A 20,033-nucleotide genomic window follows, 5' to 3' on the forward strand; every position below is an offset into this window, starting at 1 on the left:
AAAGAACATTAAACCTGGCTCAGTCTTTTTGTAATTTTTTCAATTTCTGCAATTTAATGCCTTAATTTGACATGAAAACATTGCATGATGAAAAACATGTAACTTAATGTATTCCTGTTCACCTTTAATGTATTGTCTTAATGGTTATACAACAAAAAAAGAGCACTACTTGTGAGCAGGGTTGCCTCTCCATAGATTTTAAGATAAGATAAGATTTTGCTCGATGGTCACTTATTGTTTCCATGGAGACAAGGGCAAAAAGTCAAGTCAAATAAGCACAATTTTTAATTTGTCAATACCAATTTTAGCGCATTTTACTCCAAAGATTAAGACATTTGACAACATATGTAGAGTACAGTGAATTTGCTTGTTTTGTAGTCAAACATGGACACTTCACTTTCCAGACACATTTATTGGGCTGATAACATTACTCAAACACAGTGTATGACCATTGTAAACAAGAAAACAGAAAAAAGCATCAGCTCTCCAGAATTCAAAGTGCGCCAAGCTTTTTAAAACTCTTTTTTAAAATCCTCTTTAAATATCTTTTTGTTACTTTGTTACTCTTCTTTACATTTTTATGCAGTATTCATAATTATAATATGTACAAATGAGGCCAAGACACTGGTAGCTCCGAGGCTGTTCAAGAGCCGATGAGTATTACGCCCTTTGACGTACGTGAGAGTTCTTCTTTTGTAAAATGGGAGCCCGTGTCTCGCTAGCATGCCTCGTCGAGAATGAATTACCGTCTTGACCGTCGAAAAGGTGGGGCAGTGACTTAAAGTTCTGATAGCTCTATTTACAAAGGTCCGTTAGGGTGGCTGCTATCAAATAAATGCCGTTTTTTAGCCAAGTTCTCCCAAAAAATGTATCAAAATGTCCGTATAGATATTTAAGGGGGGACGGGAGTCTTTAGCAAGTGATAGCATCAAGGGTTCTTCTCAATGTATGAAAACAGAAGTCTCTCTTTGCTTCCAGTGCAAAGTTCATTGGTTTCAAGTTCTTGTTTTTCTATACAATGAACATTTGTGGGTGAGATGCGCCGTGGTTGAGTGGTCAAGTCCCTCGCAGATCTTCTCCTGGCTGGATCGCCGTGGATGACCAGCTCCGCGAGAAGCTACTTCAACAACCATTCGTTCACTGCAAGAAGAGAATGGACAGGGTTTTATTCGAAGAGCCAGGGCAAGAGAAGGTGCGTCAGTGTGGAGAGAATACAGAGACATTGGAACATGCATTTCCCCCCGTCTTATTAGAGTAATTGGATGCCACACTACAAGAAGTGAGAATTCTTACAAGTCGTGAGACAGCACACAACCACACTGCAAAACAATCAGCTGTGGCTATGTCACATATGTCACATGTTTGTGTTTGCTTCCGGTCACATGTTTGTGTTTACTGCTGGTCACATGTTTGTGTTTGCTGCCGGTCACATGTTTGAATTTGCTGCCGGTCACATGTTTGTATTTGCTGCCGGTCACATGTTTGTATTTGCTGCCGGTCACATGTTTGTATTTGCCGCTGGTCACATGTTTGTGTTTACTGCTGGTCACATGTTTGTGTTTTCTGCCGGTCACATGTTTGTGTTTGCTGCTGGTCACATGTTTGTGTTTGCTGGCGGTCACATATTTGCGTTTTCTGCTTGGTCACATGTTTGTGTTTGCTGCTGGTCACATGTTTGTGTTTGCTGGCGGTCACATGTTTGCGTTTGCTGCTGGTCACATGTTTGTGTTTGCTGCTGGTCACATGTTTTATTTGTTGCCGGTCACATGTTTGTGTTTGCTGCTGGTCACATGTTTTATTTGCTGCTGGTCACATGTTTGTGTTTGCTGGCGGTCACATGTTTGTGTTTACTGCTGGTCACATGTTTTATTTGCTGCTGGTCACATGTTTGTGTTTGCTGGCAGTCACATGTTTGTGTTTACTGCTGGTCACATGTTTGTGTTTGCTGCAGGTCACATTATCTTTATGATTACATGCTGCTTTGAGCATCAACAACCTCATCTGGGAAGCTAAGCAGGGTTGGGCCTGGTTGGGCCTGGGATGGGACACTGAATGTGGTCTAGTGCATACTGTTGTTGTGCCATTGGCCCTGACACTTCATCCACATTGCCTGTGTAGACATTATGGTTTTGGAGTATTGATTATTAAATAAATAGTAAAATTATGCATTTTATGATGATGGAAAGTGTTAAAGTGATAAGATGTGTTCTGAATCGTTGTAAAGGGCGTGTCTATCTTTACGGGAGGATGTTCCAGAACAACAAAAATACAAATCACTGTTTGAACTGAACTCTTTACATTATACGGTCTTCGGGTCCATCACAGTTCTGCCCATATTTAGAGGGCTGTATATATCTCTGCAGGTCTTTGATGATGAAACTAAAAGCAAAGTTTACTTTATCGCAATACGAGAACATTAAGTAGAATCTTGATCAATTATTCAAGCAACATAGAAATACCATAAAAATAAAACACAGAGAACAGTGCAGTGGGCGTAATAACAACCTCCCTCTGTACTTTCTTGTTTTATGCTTCAGGCCAACTTTTAGCCATTTGTGCCATGTCAGCCCCGGACTTCATCTTCAACTGGGGGGAAGACAACAATAATACCTCTCTTGTGTACAATAATGTAGATTTGTGTCGACAGCTAGAAAAGCCAAATTCAATGTTCTGTTTTCTCAAAGCAACATATGATTTAAATATAATAATATATAAATAACAAAGCGTCTGGTTTATCGCTTTTTTTAAACACTTAAAATACGTGTTGAATATTCAATAGAGATTGTGGAATATATCTGATATTTACACTTTTTAGCGCATTAGCTATTGGCTTAACACTTGAAATGTGATTGCTCTGCGTCCTTTAATTTATTATAATCATATTATGCAGTCAATTCAAATAATATATTTTGGGGAAATTATGAAAATTTGCCCTACATATCAGCCCCAAAGTACCGACCAAACTTATAAGCCATTGTCTGCGCTCAGTTGTAAAATATTTGTATCAGAAAAAACTCATATCGGTTGAGCTCTAATTAATCATTCACCCCACACTGGTCGGTAGTAAACTACTTCTTCAGCTGCCAATCTGCGGCATAAACAAAAAAAAATCCTTGGGAACAGTGAACAAACCCAGTTTTATGAGTATATTTTAAACCGTCCACCCTCTGGATGGTGGACAAACCCTTAACCCATGTAAACCCGCGCTAAAACAGAGGAAGTCCACAGATAGTGGCAAGTAATGACAAGGCTCAATAAAGAGGGGCATTTTGAATAAAAGATGAACAAAATATACAAATTGAATGAATGCAACCTAATTATACTCAGAATTGAACCCACGTATATGTTTTCTCCCTTCCACACTTGGCTTGTCTTCGTTTATCTGCTTCTGACGACTCCCTGCATTCTAATTCAACTTTATTAATTACAACGCACGCAGATCAAGCAATAAATCCCGCAGAATTTATTGGATGTCCTATCTAAAACAAATTATAGCAGGGCCAATATTCTCACCTCAAATTAACAGCCAGCAGAGGTGAGGTAAGGAATAAAATGTATGTTAATATGTGGAGTTTTGATGAGATATGAAATCATTTAAATGGAATGGAATTGAATAGAAAAACCAAGTCATTTTTATAGTTTATTTTATATTTCTCTTGACTGTCACTGAATCATAAACGGTGGTGGTGCTGGTGAAAGTGGTCCTCATGTGGTAGTCAGTATATGACTGGTGGAGACTTGGATGAATTCACCACATTAAAATGGGACTAAACCAAGAAGGCTAAACCTGAAACTAAACCTAGCTGGAACGCAACTAAACAAGGAATAGAACAGGACCAAACCAACTCCACATTAAGACTAAAATGGGCCAAATTTAGGACCAAATAATGTGTGAACTCAGCCTTGGTCTGGTTCTGGAATAGACCAAGGTTAGAACTGGTCGACCTAGAACAAATCTAGTGTTAAGTCATAAAGAACCTGTTACAGCGTGCAGTTGTGTGTTTCAAAGTGAGCTATGGTGTGCCATAAGGGTCAGCACTCTGACCCACTTTGTTTATGCTCTACATGTTGACATTGTGGGGCTTTATCAGAAAAATTGCATCTAAAGACTTTTGTAACAGAACCTCTGCCTAAAGGCTGTTTATGTCCCATAAGTTAGCTCAAATGCATTTTCAATGGGAGAGTTTGTTATCACAAACCATGAAAAACCAGGGCTGTTTTGGCGCCTTTGACAACATCTTGACCAGGCGTGAGTAAAACCAGAACCTTCTTATAAAACATTACCATGTGTATCAATGTTTAGCATAGTTTTTTTTTAAACACAGCGCTCAGCACTGAAATGATCATACACGCTAACAATTACGTAATAAACCTTTCTTAAATCTAACATTATGCTGGACAAATAACAGTTTGACAAGGAAATATTTGTTTTGTTTCACCAAGTGCCACAAAGCAAATGTTAATTAGTAAACTTTAGAAAATGGAGCTGAAAGTTAGATACTGACATTCAATACTCGTTGGCAAATGTAACCAACTGACAAACTTTGTTTATTTTTTATTTTGCTCTACTATTAAAATAATTGGCTGGTACCAGGCTTTGTGCACAACAAAATGAGTAAATTACCTCGGTTCTCCAGCTTTTTTCTAGTTTCTAGTCCTACATGCGAGAATGGGACATTGCTTTTGCATTGCATTGGCTGTTGGACATTTATTTATTTAATTGTCATTGTTTGATTTTGAACTCACACCTTCACACTGCATCAGGTGCTACAAATTTCCACTGGCCCATACAAATTTATGATTCATTCAAATGTTATTGCTTCACTAAAGAGTAACAGATGCGCTGTCGTATTGTGATGTGTTTTTAATGTGCTTCTTATGCGCGACTTTGGTGATGAATGCATTGAGCCATTTCAGAGAAGAATTCCTGTCACCTGCTGGGACAGACACTAAAGTATGCACATTTATGTTTATAACTAAACCCTTTTCTTAATTTTTCTTAATTTTTGTGTGTATTTTATTTATTTATTTTTACAGAAAGAAATGGAATAGAAAGTTCTGCGAGCGCTTCTCACCCCGGTACTGGAGCTTCTGGGCGCGGTTGTTGGGGCAGTCCTTGCCCTGCAGGTTGAAGTTGATGTTGGTTCGGATGCAGCGGTTGTTGAGGGGCTGGACGGGGCGCACGTTGTCGCTCATGCTCAGGAAGATCTGAGACGGCTGGTTCTGGCTCAGCAGGCGCAGCGAGTGCATCTGAGACACAAGGACATTTGATGAGACACTTTAGACTTGACAGACGTTCACTGTCAGTCACTTGCAACTATTGAACAAAAGTATAATAAAGTATAAAGATGAAATTGTGTCCTATGGAGAAAAAAAGCTAAGCATAAATGACAGAAAAATATTGTAACTAGTGAAGCTACCTGAATTTGTCTTGCGATACAGCTCAAAATATGCATCTTGTCTATTCTGTATTATAGTCTAAAATTACTATTATTTTTCATTATGATTATTATTAATTTATTATATATCATAATCTGATATATTTTTTTTCATTATCACTTTAATTACTTCAAGTTTTTTTTTGTTATTTTTGCATAAAAACAAATGAAAAAGCACAAAATGTTCTACGGTGTGACTGTAACACTTCAAAATGTTCAATGGATTTTTAGAGTAATTGTTGTATTTGGAAGACAAATACAATGCATTTTAAAATAACTCTTTCAATCATTCATATTTTTGCTTTCATTTTTGTCTTTGCCACATTAGGTTGCCCTTTCTTTTTTGCATAAAACCTGATAATAAATCGGATAATGAAAGTCAAACAGACTAAAATCAACAGTAGATATATCCACTCCGAAAATCACATAAAAAGGTTTGAAAAAATGCTTTGGCTTGACCACTTTTGTCTGATACATTTATCAAAGCTTATAAATGATACTTTCAAAGGGAATAACATCTATAATTTTAAGTGTATTAATAACTTAGGCAGCCACTCTACCAGTTACATTAACAATACATGGAGAAGGAGAGGGTAATTTTATTTTGACGGACGCAGAATGGAAAAATATATTTACAACTCAATGGAGAACCACAAAATCACACGTTTGGAGGGAATTCTGTTGGAAAAATCTGTCACATTTCTTAATAACACCATGAAAGTGCACATTATTATCAAGGGATTTGTAACCGTTGGAAAAACTGTGGCAGGAGGCAAACCGAGACTTCACCGTCCCACTCCATTTCAGAACTATGTACTTGGGCCTCAAAACTCCTGCCATGGACACAGTCAACGGAAACCTTTGGAATATACTCCTGGCGGCACTAAAAAAAGACACTGATTAAGGACTGGACCCACTTTCTCTTTGACATCAGTAAAATGGAAAAAACATTACATATGGACTTAATCTGAAAAAGGACACATTCAACTAAATGTCCTTTTTTAGTCATTTTCTTTTTTTTGCTGTGTTCTCTCTTGTTAGTGTTTTATATTTTAAGATAAGATAAGATATTGCTTTATTGTTCACACATGGGGAAATTTCATTGTTGCAACGCAGGTAGAGGAAAAGGACAGATAAACAAAACTCTTATAAACAAAAACTCCAATAGACAGAACCTCTCATTTCTTAATAAGGAATGGAGGGGAAAAATAAAGATAAATAAAATAAAAACACCTAGCGTAAGACAAAATAATACTAATAATAATTTGTTAAGTAAAAAAAAAAAACTTTCACCCAGCCAAGACTATGGAGGTTCTGAAGTAGTTTTGAAGTTCAGATAGATGTTCTCCACAGTTCAACAATATCCTCACCAAATCGTGTAGAGTATGTAGAGTAGAGTATGTAGAGTATGTAGAGTATGTAGACTATGATGTAGAGTATGTAGAGTATGTAGAGTATGTAGAGTATGTAGAGTATGATGTAGAGTATGTAGAGTATGTAGAGTATGATGTAGAGTATGTAGAGTATGTAGAGTATGTAGAGTATGTAGACTATGATGTAGAGTATGTAGAGTATGATGTAGAGTATGTAGAGTATGTAGAGTATGTAGACTATGATGTAGAGTATGTAGAGTATGTAGAGTATGTAGAGTATGATGTAGAGTATGTAGAGTATGTAGAGTATGATGTAGAGTATGTAGAGTATGTAGAGTATGTAGAGTATGTAGACTATGATGTAGAGTATGTAGAGTATGATGTAGAGTATGTAGAGTATGATGTAGAGTATGTAGAATATGTAGAGTATGATGTAGAGTATGTAGAGTATGTAGAGTATGTAGAGTATGATGTAGAGTATGTAGAGTATGTAGAGTATGTAGACTATGATGTAGAGTATGTAGAGTATGATGTAGAGTATGTAGAGTATGTAGAGTATGATGTAGAGTATGTAGAGTATGTAGAGTATGTAGAGTATGTAGAGTATGATGTAGAGTATGTAGAGTATGTAGAGTATGTAGAGTATGTAGAGTATGATGTAGAGTATGTAGAGTATGTAGAGTATGTAGAGTATGATGTAGAGTATGTAGACTATGATGTAGAGTATGTAGAGTATGATGTAGAGTATGTAGAGTATGTAGAGTGTGTAGAGTATGTAGAGTATGATGTAGAGTATGTAGAGTATGATGTAGAGTATGTAGACTATGATGTAGAGTATGTAGAGTATGATGTAGAGTATGTAGAGTATGTAGAGTATGTAGAATATGTAGAGTATGATGTAGAGTATGATGTAGAGTATGTAGAGTATGATGTAGAGTATGTAGAGTATGATGTAGAGTATGTAGAGTATGTAGAGTGTGTAGAGTATGTAGAATATGTAGAGTATGATGTAGAGTATGATGTAGAGTATGTAGAGTATGATGTAGAGTATGTAGAGTATGATGTAGAGTATGTAGAGTATGTAGAGTATGATGTAGAGTATGTAGAGTATGATGTAGAGTATGTAGAGTATGTAGAGTATGATGTAGAGTATGTAGAGTATGATGTAGAGTATGTAGAGTATGTAGAGTATGATGTAGAGTATGTAGAGTATGTAGAGTATGTAGAGTATGATGTAGAGTATGTAGAGTATGTAGAGTATGATGTAGAGTATGTAGACTATGATGTAGAGTATGTAGAGTATGATGTAGAGTATGTAGAGTATGTAGAGTGTGTAGAGTATGTAGAGTATGATGTAGAGTATGTAGAGTATGATGTAGAGTATGTAGAGTATGTAGAGTATGTAGAATATGTAGAGTATGATGTAGAGTATGATGTAGAGTATGTAGACTATGATGTAGAGTATGTAGAGTATGATGTAGAGTATGTAGAGTATGATGTAGAGTATGTAGAGTATGTAGAGTATGTAGAGTATGTAGAGTATGATGTAGAGTATGTAGAGTATGATGTAGAGTATGTAGAGTATGATGTAGAGTATGTAGAGTATGTAGAGTATGATGTAGAGTATGTAGAGTATGTAGAGTATGTAGAGTATGATGTAGAGTATGTAGAGTATGTAGAGTATGTAGAGTATGATGTAGAGTATGTAGACTATGATGTAGAGTATGTAGAGTATGATGTAGAGTATGTAGAGTATGTAGAGTGTGTAGAGTATGTAGAGTATGATGTAGAGTATGTAGAGTATGATGTAGAGTATGTAGAGTATGTAGAGTATGTAGAATATGTAGAGTATGATGTAGAGTATGATGTAGAGTATGTAGAGTATGATGTAGAGTATGTAGACTATGATGTAGAGTATGTAGAGTATGATGTAGAGTATGTAGAGTATGTAGAGTGTGTAGAGTATGTAGAATATGTAGAGTATGATGTAGAGTATGATGTAGAGTATGTAGAGTATGATGTAGAGTATGTAGAGTATGATGTAGAGTATGTAGAGTATGTAGAGTATGATGTAGAGTATGTAGAGTATGATGTAGAGTATGTAGAGTATGATGTAGAGTATGTAGAGTATGTAGAGTATGATGTAGAGTATGTAGAGTATGATGTAGAGTATGTAGAGTATGATGTAGAGTATGTAGAGTATGTAGAGTATGATGTAGAGTATGTAGAGTATGATGTAGAGTATGTAGAGTATGATGTAGAGTATGTAGAGTATGATGTAGAGTATGATGTAGAGTATGTAGAATATGTAGAGTATGTAGAGTATGTAGAGAGCGTAGTATTTGGTGTAGAGGGGGGGGGGGGGTGTCTTTATACCTGCATGCGAGTGAGGTACACGGGCTTGTTCATGAGGATCCAGGTGGCTGTCTCGAAACATGGAGGGATGGTCATGGAGCCGTCGTACGTGATGAAGCTGTGGGTCTCCGGGTAGATCTCCTCGATGTTCAGGCCTGTCAGCAGGTACGCGTCATCTGGGTGAGAAGAACACGGGAGGAAAGGGTGTTCAATCTGCACAAAACCCTCTACTCTGACCAGAATGTGGAATGAATGAAGGAGTAAATGAGAAAAAGTACGACGAGTTTATCAAAGGGATTATTATAACATGGATTGAGGCTCGAAAAATGTGTATCTAAAGTATTTAAAAAAAGATAACAGATAATAACAGAAACATGTAGTGTATTCTTCCAAAGCAGGAATAAAGTGATATTTGGTACTTTTGTAATTTGTTTTACTGTTCATTAGCTTTATCTGTCATGTGAAAATCAGTAAGAATGTATTTGACTAAACAAATAATATCTTCATTCAGCCTTAAAATAACGTTATAATGAGAGTTTGATGCTGTAAATGACATTTATAGTCGTAAATAGTTTATCTATTGTAATTAAAATCGTCTTTCACAGATTGACTTTCATTGGTTTGAGCATAAAACCATGAAATATCACAAGGCAGAGCCTGAGTTCTCTCCACCCTCTCCTCCTCTCTCCACCCACTCCTCCTCTTTCCACCCACTCCTCCTCGCTCCTCCCCTCTCCACCCTCTCCTCCTCTCTCCACCCACTCCTCCTCTCTTCTCCCTCCCTCCTTCCTCTGCACCTCTTCTCTCTCTCCTCTTCTACTGCACCGCTCCTCCTCTCTCCTCCCTCTCCTCTTCCTCTGCACTATTCCTCCTCTTACCTCCCTCTCCTCTTCCTCTTCACCGCTTCCCCTCTCTTCTCTCTCTCCTCTTTTACTGCACCGCTCCTCCTCTCTCCTCCCTGTCTTCCTCTCCTTCTCCTCTCTTTACTCTCTCCTCTCCTCCTCTCTTCTCTATCTCCTCTTCCTCTGCACCTCTTCTCCATCCCTCTCCTCTTCCCTTGCGCCGCGCTTCCTCTCTTCTCCCTCACCTCTTCCTCTGCAGGAGAGGGAGGGAGAAGAGGTGCAGAGGAAGAGGATCTTCTCCCTTCCTCTCCTTCTCTTGCGCGGCGCTCCTCCTCTCTTCTCCCTCTCCTCCTCCTCTCTTCTTTCTCTCTTCTTCCTCTGCACATATTCTAATCTCTCTCCTCTTTCACTGCACCGCTCCTTCTCTCTCCACCATCTCCGCCTCCTCTCTTCTCCCTCTCCTCCTCCTCTGAGCCGCTCCTCCTCTCTTCTCCCTCTCCTCCTCCTCTCTTCTTTCTCTCTTCTTCCTCTGCACATATTCTAATCTCTCTCCTCTTTCACTGCACCGCTCCTTCTCTCTCCACCATCTCCGCCTCCTCTCTTCTCCCTCTCCTCCTCCTCTGAGCCGCTCCTCCTCTCTTCTCCCTCTCCTCCTCCTCTCTTCTTTCTCTCTTCTTCCTCTGCACATATTCTAATCTCTCTCCTCTTTCACTGCACCGCTCCTTCTGTCTCCACCATCTCCGCCTCCTCTCTTCTCCCTCTCCTCCTCCTCTGAGCCGCTCCTCCACTCTTCTCCCTCTCCTCCTCCTCTCTTCTTTCTCTCTCCTTCCTCTGCACATATTCTAATCTCTCTCCTCTTTCACTGCACCGCTCCTTCTCTCTCCACCATCTCTGCCTCCTCTCTTCTCCCTCTCCTCCTCCTCTGCACATCTCCTCCTCTCTTCTCTCGCTCCTCTCCTCTCAGCTGAGCAGACAGTGGGCAGTGGCCCGGTCAGACACGTGTCAGCTGTAAGACAGCGGAGAACATGGCGCGTCACGAGTCATTTCACGTAGAAGCCGTGGGTCGCAGTAGATCACGTTACCCTCAGGTCCACGTCACACACAGACAGACACTCGTCCCACTCCTCTGCTGCTCTCTCGTTTAAATGAACTCCATTTTGGTGTGTGCTCCTCAAAACACTTGTGAAATGCGCATTTACCCCCACGTCTCACGACCCCATGGCACAACTCTGCGCCCCACACTTTGAGAAGCTCTACTTTGGATTTTTCCACTCCATAAAAATACCTGATTGTGTTCAATTTAAATTCAAACTGAATAAATATAGTTATCTTCCTCTTCAACAACTCATTTAAAGCGGATATGGTTTAAAACTGAGGAATACATTATGATGAGTAAACCTGCTGCTGAGAGTACTTAAAACATCAACAAAATAGCACCAAAAAGCACCAAAAAGCCCCAAATGTCCTCTTAATTTCATGATGTTATTATGTATGGTATATATTAGAAGAGTTTATATGATCATTTTGATACCAATTGGAATGGAATTATGAATGAGCTTCTGTAAAAGTACAACATAAATACAAGTGGCAATCGAATGAAAGAGCACAAAAAGTGTTTATTCGAGTCGTGGCATTGACTTTTTAAAGTGGCCAAAAAGTTGGCCGATCCCTGGTGTAGTGTGATAAATGTTTTAACAATAGTGACCCAGGCTCTTTGTTTACTTTTGATTTTGTTTTGGCACATTGCCCTTAAACTATTTCTAATTAATGAGCCAACCTATGGCCCTGTCCCAATACCAGCAGCTGCGCACTTCCAATGTGCATTCACAACGCACCGCTGAAGTGTGCAGCGTGAGTGTGGAGCATGTCGACTTCAGGCAATTACATTCCCCACAATGCAGAGAGCTAACAGGAAACAATGGAAAGGAATGTCTTAACAGTTTCATTGATGATATTTGAAATAAATATGTGACTGTCCAGCAACAACACTGTAAATTCGTCCAGCCTGTTCTCATTTATTTGAAGCCAAGTCAACAAATTATCCAAACTGAACTGAGCTGCGGTTTTGTGATTTAAAGGCAGCTTTTTAACGCTGCGGTTTTTCTTTACTGCATTCACATGTAGCAAACCGCAGACCACCTCCAAACCTTGCCATAGTGACAGGAAATCAGGGCGTAAGGTGGTACCATGTGCCTGGAGATTTATGAGAGACTTCATGATTTGAAAATTGGAACAAACTTTATCAATCGAATAACTGCTTTTGGATTCAAATTAACTCACAACCATTTTCTCTCCCAAGACAAAAAATAAAACGCTACAAAGACTATACGGTTTTATTGCAGACTTTGTCCACAAGATGAATGTACATAATGTTATTGTGTTCTGCATGTTCACTTAACTGTTTTATAACTGAATAATTTTAACTTGGTAACTATGTGGCCTAATGTTAATGCTAAACAATGGCTGCATTATTCCGGATCTTTTTGTCTGCTCTGACTCAGCATGCGTGCTGATTGGTTGAACAGTGGCACCAAAACCCATTCCCCACAGGGGACAGTCTCATCTCTGGCCTGGCATTGCTAAGCCAACTTACGGAACCAAGACATTACAGAGACACGCCCGCAGAAGCTAACGTTTCACTCCCATTTTCACTCTGTGCATGTTTTTTTAGACGTAATTAAAACTGCATCATGTAAACTCAAGCAAAGGACCTTTTTATAACTTTTCAAGTCTACAACAAAACTTGGATCCAGGACTCTCTGCAGACCAGCCCAGTGTGTGGACTGAGCTGTCGCAGTCTCTCCCTGACCCCTGAGTGAATCCTGGAGGGGACATGGACACACACAGGCCCATCTCCTCAGGATCACAGTTCCTGCTTCTGGTTGTATGAAAAACACATGTATTTCAAAATCTGGCTGATGAAATGATGTAGAATCAACATTAACACGCAACTTGATAGATCTAGAAGATCATATCTAGAAGATCATATCTAGTTATCAGTTTACATATTTGGTGAATAGATTCTCACAAACCTTCAGATTAATGAGCAAAATTCATTTTTAATAAATGAATTAATTTAGATATTTGATTATACAATTGTTAAAGGCCTACAGAATGGTTCCCCACATAACCCTAATAAACTCTAACAAACATTCCCACACTCATGCAGTGTGTCATGTTTCAACTTCGAATGTCACCCTCTCTCATAAGTGGGAGGACATGACTAACATGACTATTAAGAATAACCTGTCACAATTCTCCTGTTTACCTCCTGTGCCCTTGTGCACTTACACACTTGTAGTTAAGTGTATAGTGTATAGTGCGAGTATTGGGATAGGGCCTAAGACTATTATATATATTAAACTTAAAACATTTACATAGTGAACCTTTAAGAATAATGGAAAATGGGAAAAATCTGGAGCTAAACTCAACCTTTGTCAAACTTGTAAACACAAACGCTCCTCAAAGTAACTGTAGAATAGCTCCACTTACTGTAAAACTGCAGTGACTTTATCACATGAAGCATATTCACTCACAGCGTGATTGAGCGTGATTGATTGTGTGAACCACAATCAATCCATGTGTCCTCTCTTACTTTGAATTTCTTACACCTTGTAGTGTGAGATTCATATCTTATAATATATATCCAAAGGGTTGACTTAGGACTATACTGTAACTACTATTTCCACAAAAGCTTGCATCCATTTAGACTGCTTTCCTCACAAATATGAAATATAATGACCACAGATTACGTCCACAATCGCTGTAATAAGAAAAATCCTCTCCTCCGCTCTCTGTGCCGAGTGCCTCTTTGATGAATTATTCCCTTTGCCTGTATGGCGCTGGTGTGTACTCTGGATGTATGGAAGGGAGAGGGCAGAGTGTGGGTGTAGCCTGGGGGCTGGGAGCCTCAGGAGGGTTAACCAAGCGAGCGCACATCTGAAGCCTTTGACAGGACCTCTGCCTCCACACCACCACCAGGGGGCAGTGCGTTTACCAGCATCTGAACCGCTCCACCATTAATCCAATTACTGACAGCTTTTTTCAAATGCAGCCGGCCTCCAGAGTGTGGCTGTCTGAAGCTCACCTTCGTGCGTCTCACCTCCTCACACTCCTCCAGCGTCAGGAGGTGAGAGTTTGGTGTTTGGTGTTGCACGTGAGTCAACACTGGCCTTTTAAAAGCGATGTGTCCTTTGCAGAAGTGAATAGAGTAAAGTATGAATATTTGTGTTCGCACACAGAATGAAAAAAATTAAAAGTATCACATAAAAACGTTTTGTAGGATAGAGACATTTTTGATAACAGAAGTGACTATTAATTAGGCCCGAGCGCCACAAGCTGGCGAGAGGCCTATTAATCTCGTAAGGCCGTGCGAAGCACGGCTGCAAAAGTGCGCACGTAGTGCGCACGAAATCGAGCGCGAAGCGCTCGCCCACTTCCAAACACTCACTAACGCACTCCTTCACTCACGCACGCCCCGTGCATACTAATTAATAGTAGGAAAATGGAAAATTACCGTTGTAAACGGGCGAAGCCCGTGCAAAAGTACGCACTAAACGAGCACTTTACATTGGGATGACGACCGCGAAGCCCTAAGTAGCTCACGAATACGTTCCCCATCTCTTGCATGTTCCGTGCATATAAGCATGTAATGCAAAAATTGAACATTATTACTGTATAGAGGGCCAAAAACACAAAGTGGGCGGAGCCCACTCAAAATTAACGAAAGTACCCGTCAGTGACCAGGGACCCACACCATGAGGTAGGAAAGCGCGAGCGCTTTCCGAAAATGTATAGTTTATGATATTTGAAAAATGGGAAACATTGTTTTCGCATCGGAATATTCTTCTTCTTCTTCTTCTTCTTCTTCTTCTTCTTCTTCTTCTTCTTCTTCTTCTTCTTCTTCTTCTTCTTCTTCTTCTTCTTCTTCTTCTTCTTCTTCTTCTTCTTCTTCTTCTTCTTCTTCTTCTTCTTCTTCTCGGGACCAACCCCCCTATTTTTCACCCAGTGAACATTGACGAAAAGTCACAAAAATTTGCACGCCTCTAAAAATCGTGCCTCTCTACATTCTGGCTATTTCCTTTTTCTAAAATAAAAAAAATTGGCGCGTCAGCGCCCCCAAATGTACCAAAAATGCATTGAGAGATGGGAAATGACCCAAAAAAAATATGATCGTAGAATCATGAAATTTGGCGCAGAGGTAGATGGTGACAAGAGAAGTAAAAAATATTATTACGGCAACGCCGTCCGCCCAACCAAATGTCGGCCATATTGCTTCAAAAATGGCTAAACATGACTTCGGAGTTTTTCCAAACGTCGTACTTTTACGAACTCCTCCCAGGGCGTTGGCCCTAAAAAGCTGAAATTTGGTGAAAATGCTACTGAGGAGTGGGACATCAAAAGTTATCCAAATTACATTGATACCTGTCACGGTCTCTGTGCGGCGAAGCCGCAAACTGTAGCTAGAATTTCAGAAATCTCCCATATTTAAAATTTCTGCCGTTTGCGCAGATAAAGTCCGAATTGCGTCAAATTAGAATCAGTTGTTAAACTCTTTGCCCTAAACTAACTTGAAGTGAAATAAATTCATTTGGCGCCACAGCGCCCCCTACAGATTTTATATGGAGGTTAAATGTTTAGTTTTGCGAAATTATATGAAATTTGACACACAACTCAATTTTAGCATCCCCATCAAAAAAGTCAATGAGACCCATGTCATAATTGTTATGGCGTTGCCGTAACGATGACCGAAACCTTTCATGTTATTCCAATGGGGAAATCGCCAGAACATGTTTACACTTTAGACTTTCACAAACTCCTCCCAGGGCGTCAGCCCTATTAACCTGAAATTTGGTGAGACTCATCTTCAGGACCATCAAAAGTTATCCACATTTTCATTCAAAGAGTCACGGTGTCTGTGCGGCAAAGCCGCACATTTTGCCAAGAATTCAAAATAAAATAGCTTTTTGATGTAAAACAAAGGGGAGAAGATGTGACAGCGTCACAGATTCAGCAGTAGGCGTAATAAAAGGACAATTGGGGCGCGTCAGCGCCCCCTCCTCTTGCGGCGTGGCGGCGGTGTGGCGGCGGCGTGGCGAGGGCCAATCATTGCCGCTTGCGGCTATATTTAGGCCCGAGCGCCACAAGCTGGCGAGAGGCCTATTAATCTCGTAAGGCCGTGCAAAGCACGGCTGCGAAAGTGCGCACGTAGTGCGCACGAAATCGAGCGCGAAGCGCTCGCCCACTTCCAAACACTCACTAACGCACTCCTTCACTCATGCACGCCCCGTGCATACCAATTAGTAGTAGGAAAATGGAACATTACCGTTGTAAACGGGCGAAGCCCGTGCAAAAGTGCGCACTAAACGAGCACTTTACATTGAGATGATCCCCATATAAAGCACTCATTTGCGCTAAGTACCTCACGAATACGTTCCCCATCTCTTGCATGTTCCGTGCATATAAGCATGTAATGCAAAAAATGAACATTATTACTGTATAGAGGGCCAAAAACACAAAGTGGGCGGAGCCCACTCAAAATTAACGAAAGTACCCGTCAGTGACCAGGGACCCACACCATGAGGTAGGAAAGCGCGAGCGCTTTCCGAAAATGTATAGTTTATGATATTTGGAAAATGGGAAACATTGTTTTTGTATCGGAATATTTAGGCCCGAGCCCCAGCAGGGCGGAGGGCCTATTGCTCCCGCAACGCTGCCGAAGGCAGCGTTGCAACTGTCTGACCAAACATGCGGGCGCAGCCCGCATGTTTGGTGCCCCGTCGCCCCTGGCAAGTACAGTGAACTAGCCCATGCCGAAGGCATGGATCATGCATACTTACTCCTGCTATGACAGAAATAGCCCATTCACAAATTGTTGACAACAGCAGCGCGAAGCGCTGCATTCCTCCAAAAACCCTCCTGGCATCGTCCTGTACGCGAGAATCCATGCCGCAGGCATGGGCCATGCTTGTATCTGCTCAAATCAATGGAAGTCTATGGGGAGTGGGCGGGGCATCCCGACGGAATGGGGAGTGACGAGCGCGTAAGCGCTCGTAATGATGATTCCACCCCATGGCGGCATGGGGAAGGCTTAGAGCTTTCAAACGATGTATAATTTGTTGTTATAGTGGAAACGGCTATATTGTTTTTGCTAAAAATATTATTATTTTTATTTTTCTTGTTCTTCTGCTTTTTGAGCTCTAATTTGACCCCCTGAACATGCTCAAAAACTCACCAAACTTTGCCCAAAATTCAGAATCGGCGAAAAATTTGATTTTTTCTGGGCCATTTTTTTTTTCGTTAAAAAATGGCGCGACAGCGCCACCGACAAAAGTCAAAATACATTGCGCCTATGGGAGACGCCCCGAGGTCAACTTTGTCGTAAAGCTACGAAATTCGGGACACGCATTCCTCTCGTGAGGACAAACAAAAAAATATTATTGTGGCCACGCCCCCAGACTTACCCTATGGCCGCCATCTTCCTTTGAAAATGAAAACAAGCTGAGTTAGCCATTTTGTTTACGTCAAACTTTGACGAACTCCTCCTAGGGCGTTTTGCCCACCGACTTCAAAATCGGCGTACGTCCTCTGGACAAGTGGGACATCTAAAGTTATCCAATTTTTTGAGATACCTTTTACGGTCTGTGTGCGGCGCAGCCGCAAAGTTGGACAACTTATTTTGGAATATTGCAGATCTAAAAATTGTTCCCATTTGATCAAAACCAGTCCGATTAGGACCAAATTTGAATCAGTTGTTAAACTTTCTAGTTTGGACCAGTTTAGGCTGACAAAATTGAAATGGGCGCGATAGCGCCCCCTACAGAGTGACCTTTAAATTAACATTGAAGGTCAAAAATTAGTTTTACCAAAATTGTCTAAACTTTACCCAAAATTCTACTTTGCCGTCCCAATCACAAAAGCCAATCACAAAAATGCCTAATTTTTTACGGCGTAGTCGTAGCGATGACAGAAACCTCCCATGTTATCCCTATGGGAAAACCACAAAATCTCTCAAATTACCACATTTTTATGTTTTACACTTTAACGAAGTCCTCCTAGTGCGTTTTGCCCACCAACCTCAAAATTGGTGTACGTCCTCTAGACAAGTGGGGCATCTAAAGTTATCCAAATTTTAAGGATAACTTTTACGGTCTCTGTGCGACGGAGCCGCAAACGTTTCCCAGAATTCTGACTATTTGGCCTTCAGAGTGGTCTATAAACAATAGAGTTTTTCCAAATGACATGATATTTTGAACAAAATTCTAATTTGCCATCCTGATCATAAAAGTATGAGAGCCAAAGTCATATTTTGTACGGCGTAACCGTAACGATAACAGAAACATCCCATGTTATCCTTATGGGAAAATCGTAGAATCGCTCAAATCACCACATTTTTACGCTTCACACTTTAATGAACTCCTCCTAGGGCGATTGTCCGATCAAGTTCATATTTGGAGAATATCATCTACACAAGCGGGGCATCAAAACTTATCCATATTTTGATTCTAAGTGCTCCGGTCTCTGTGTGGCGGACCCGCAAATATATGTCAGAAATGGGAAAACAGCGAAATCTCTAAAATGACCACATTTTTACGCTTCACACTTTAACGAACTCCTCCTAGGGCGATTGCCCGATCAAGCTCATATTTGGGGAAAATCATCTACACAAACGGGGCATCAAAAGTTATCCATATTTTGATTTTAAGTGGTACGGTCTCTGTGCCGTGGAGCTGCAAATATACTGTCACAAATGGGAAAAACGCCAAATCCTTGAAATGTTCACATTTACGCTTCACACTTTAAAAAACTCCTCCGTGGGCAATAGCTCGATCAAGCTTTACTTTGGGAAAAATTATCTACACAAGCGCGGCATCAAAAGTTATCCATATTTTTATTCCAAGTGCTACGGTCTCTGTGCGGCGGCGCAGCAAATTTGACTGACACTTGTGTTCATTTGCACTGGATTGGCCATGTCCAATGTGTCGCCGTCTGTCAAGTTCTTTTTTTATTCAACACACAATAAGGAAGCCATCTTTATCAAGTCGAAAGCGCAGAGTCGGAAGGCCGGCGGCCCGCGAGGGCCGTTGGATGCCGCTTGCGGCTTTAATTTTTCTTGTTCTTCTTCAGCGCTTTGATCTCTAATTTGACCCCCTGAACATGCTCAAAAACTCACCAAACTTTGCCCAAAATTCAGAATCGGCGAAAAATTTTATTTTTTCTGGGCCATTTTTTTTTTCGTTAAAAAATGGCGCGACAGCGCCACCGACAAAAGTCAAAATACATTGCGCCTATGGGAGACGCCCCGAGGTCAACTTTGGCGTAAAGCTACGAAATTCGGGACACGCATTCCTCTCGTGAGGATAAACAAAAAAAATCATTGTGGCCACGTCCCCAAACTTACCCTATGGCCGCCATCTTCCTTTGAAAATGAAAACAAGCTGAGTTAGCCATTTTGTTTACGTCAAACTTTGACGAACTCCTCCTAGGGCGTTTTGCCCACCGACTTCAAAATCGGCGTACGTCCTCTGGACAAGTGGGGCATCTAAAGTTATTCAATTTTTTGAGATACCTTTTACGGTCTGTGTGCGGCGCAGCCGCAAAGTTGGACAACTTATTTTGGAATATTGCAGGTCTAAAAATTGCTCCCATTTGATCAAAACCAGTCCGATTAGGACCAAATTTGAATCAGTTGTTAAACTTTCTAGTTTGGACCAGTTTAGGCTGACAAAATTGAAATGGCAGTGATAGCGCCCCCTACAGAGTGACCTTTAAATTAACATTGAAGGTCAAAAATTAGTTTTACCAAAATTGTCTAAACTTTACCCAAAATTCTATTTTGCCGTCCCGATCACAAAAGCCAATCACAAAAATGCCTAAATTTTTACGCCGTAGTCGTAGCGATGACAGAAACCTCCCATGTTATCCCTATGGGAAAACCACAAAATCTCTCAAATTACCACATTTTTATGTTTTACACTTTAACGAAGTCCTCCTAGTGCGTTTTGCCCACCAACCTCAAAATCGGT

At 40.5% G+C, this 20,033-nt stretch overlaps 1 protein-coding gene across 1 annotated transcript in view; it reads right to left on the reverse strand.

Annotated features, from left to right (window-relative positions):
- Positions 1–392: 392 nt before the first annotated feature.
- The window catches only part of ca10a (carbonic anhydrase Xa), a 379,387-nt gene continuing 359,746 nt past the window's right edge, over positions 393–20,033 (reverse strand). The window contains exons 7-9 of the mRNA XM_072456909.1: positions 9,188–9,342; positions 5,076–5,250; positions 393–1,140 (exon numbers count right to left, since the gene is read on the reverse strand). Coding sequence (XP_072313010.1) covers positions 1,118–1,140; positions 5,076–5,250; positions 9,188–9,342 — 353 coding nt within the window. The 3' untranslated portion in view covers positions 393–1,117. The remainder of the gene's footprint in view (positions 1,141–5,075; positions 5,251–9,187; positions 9,343–20,033) is intronic.

This window comes from Eucyclogobius newberryi, unplaced genomic scaffold (assembly GCF_026437365.1).
Source record: "Eucyclogobius newberryi isolate DKJ021-1_F unplaced genomic scaffold, fEucNew1.0.hap1 SCAF_20, whole genome shotgun sequence".
Taxonomy (NCBI): Eukaryota; Metazoa; Chordata; class Actinopteri; order Gobiiformes; family Gobiidae; genus Eucyclogobius; species Eucyclogobius newberryi.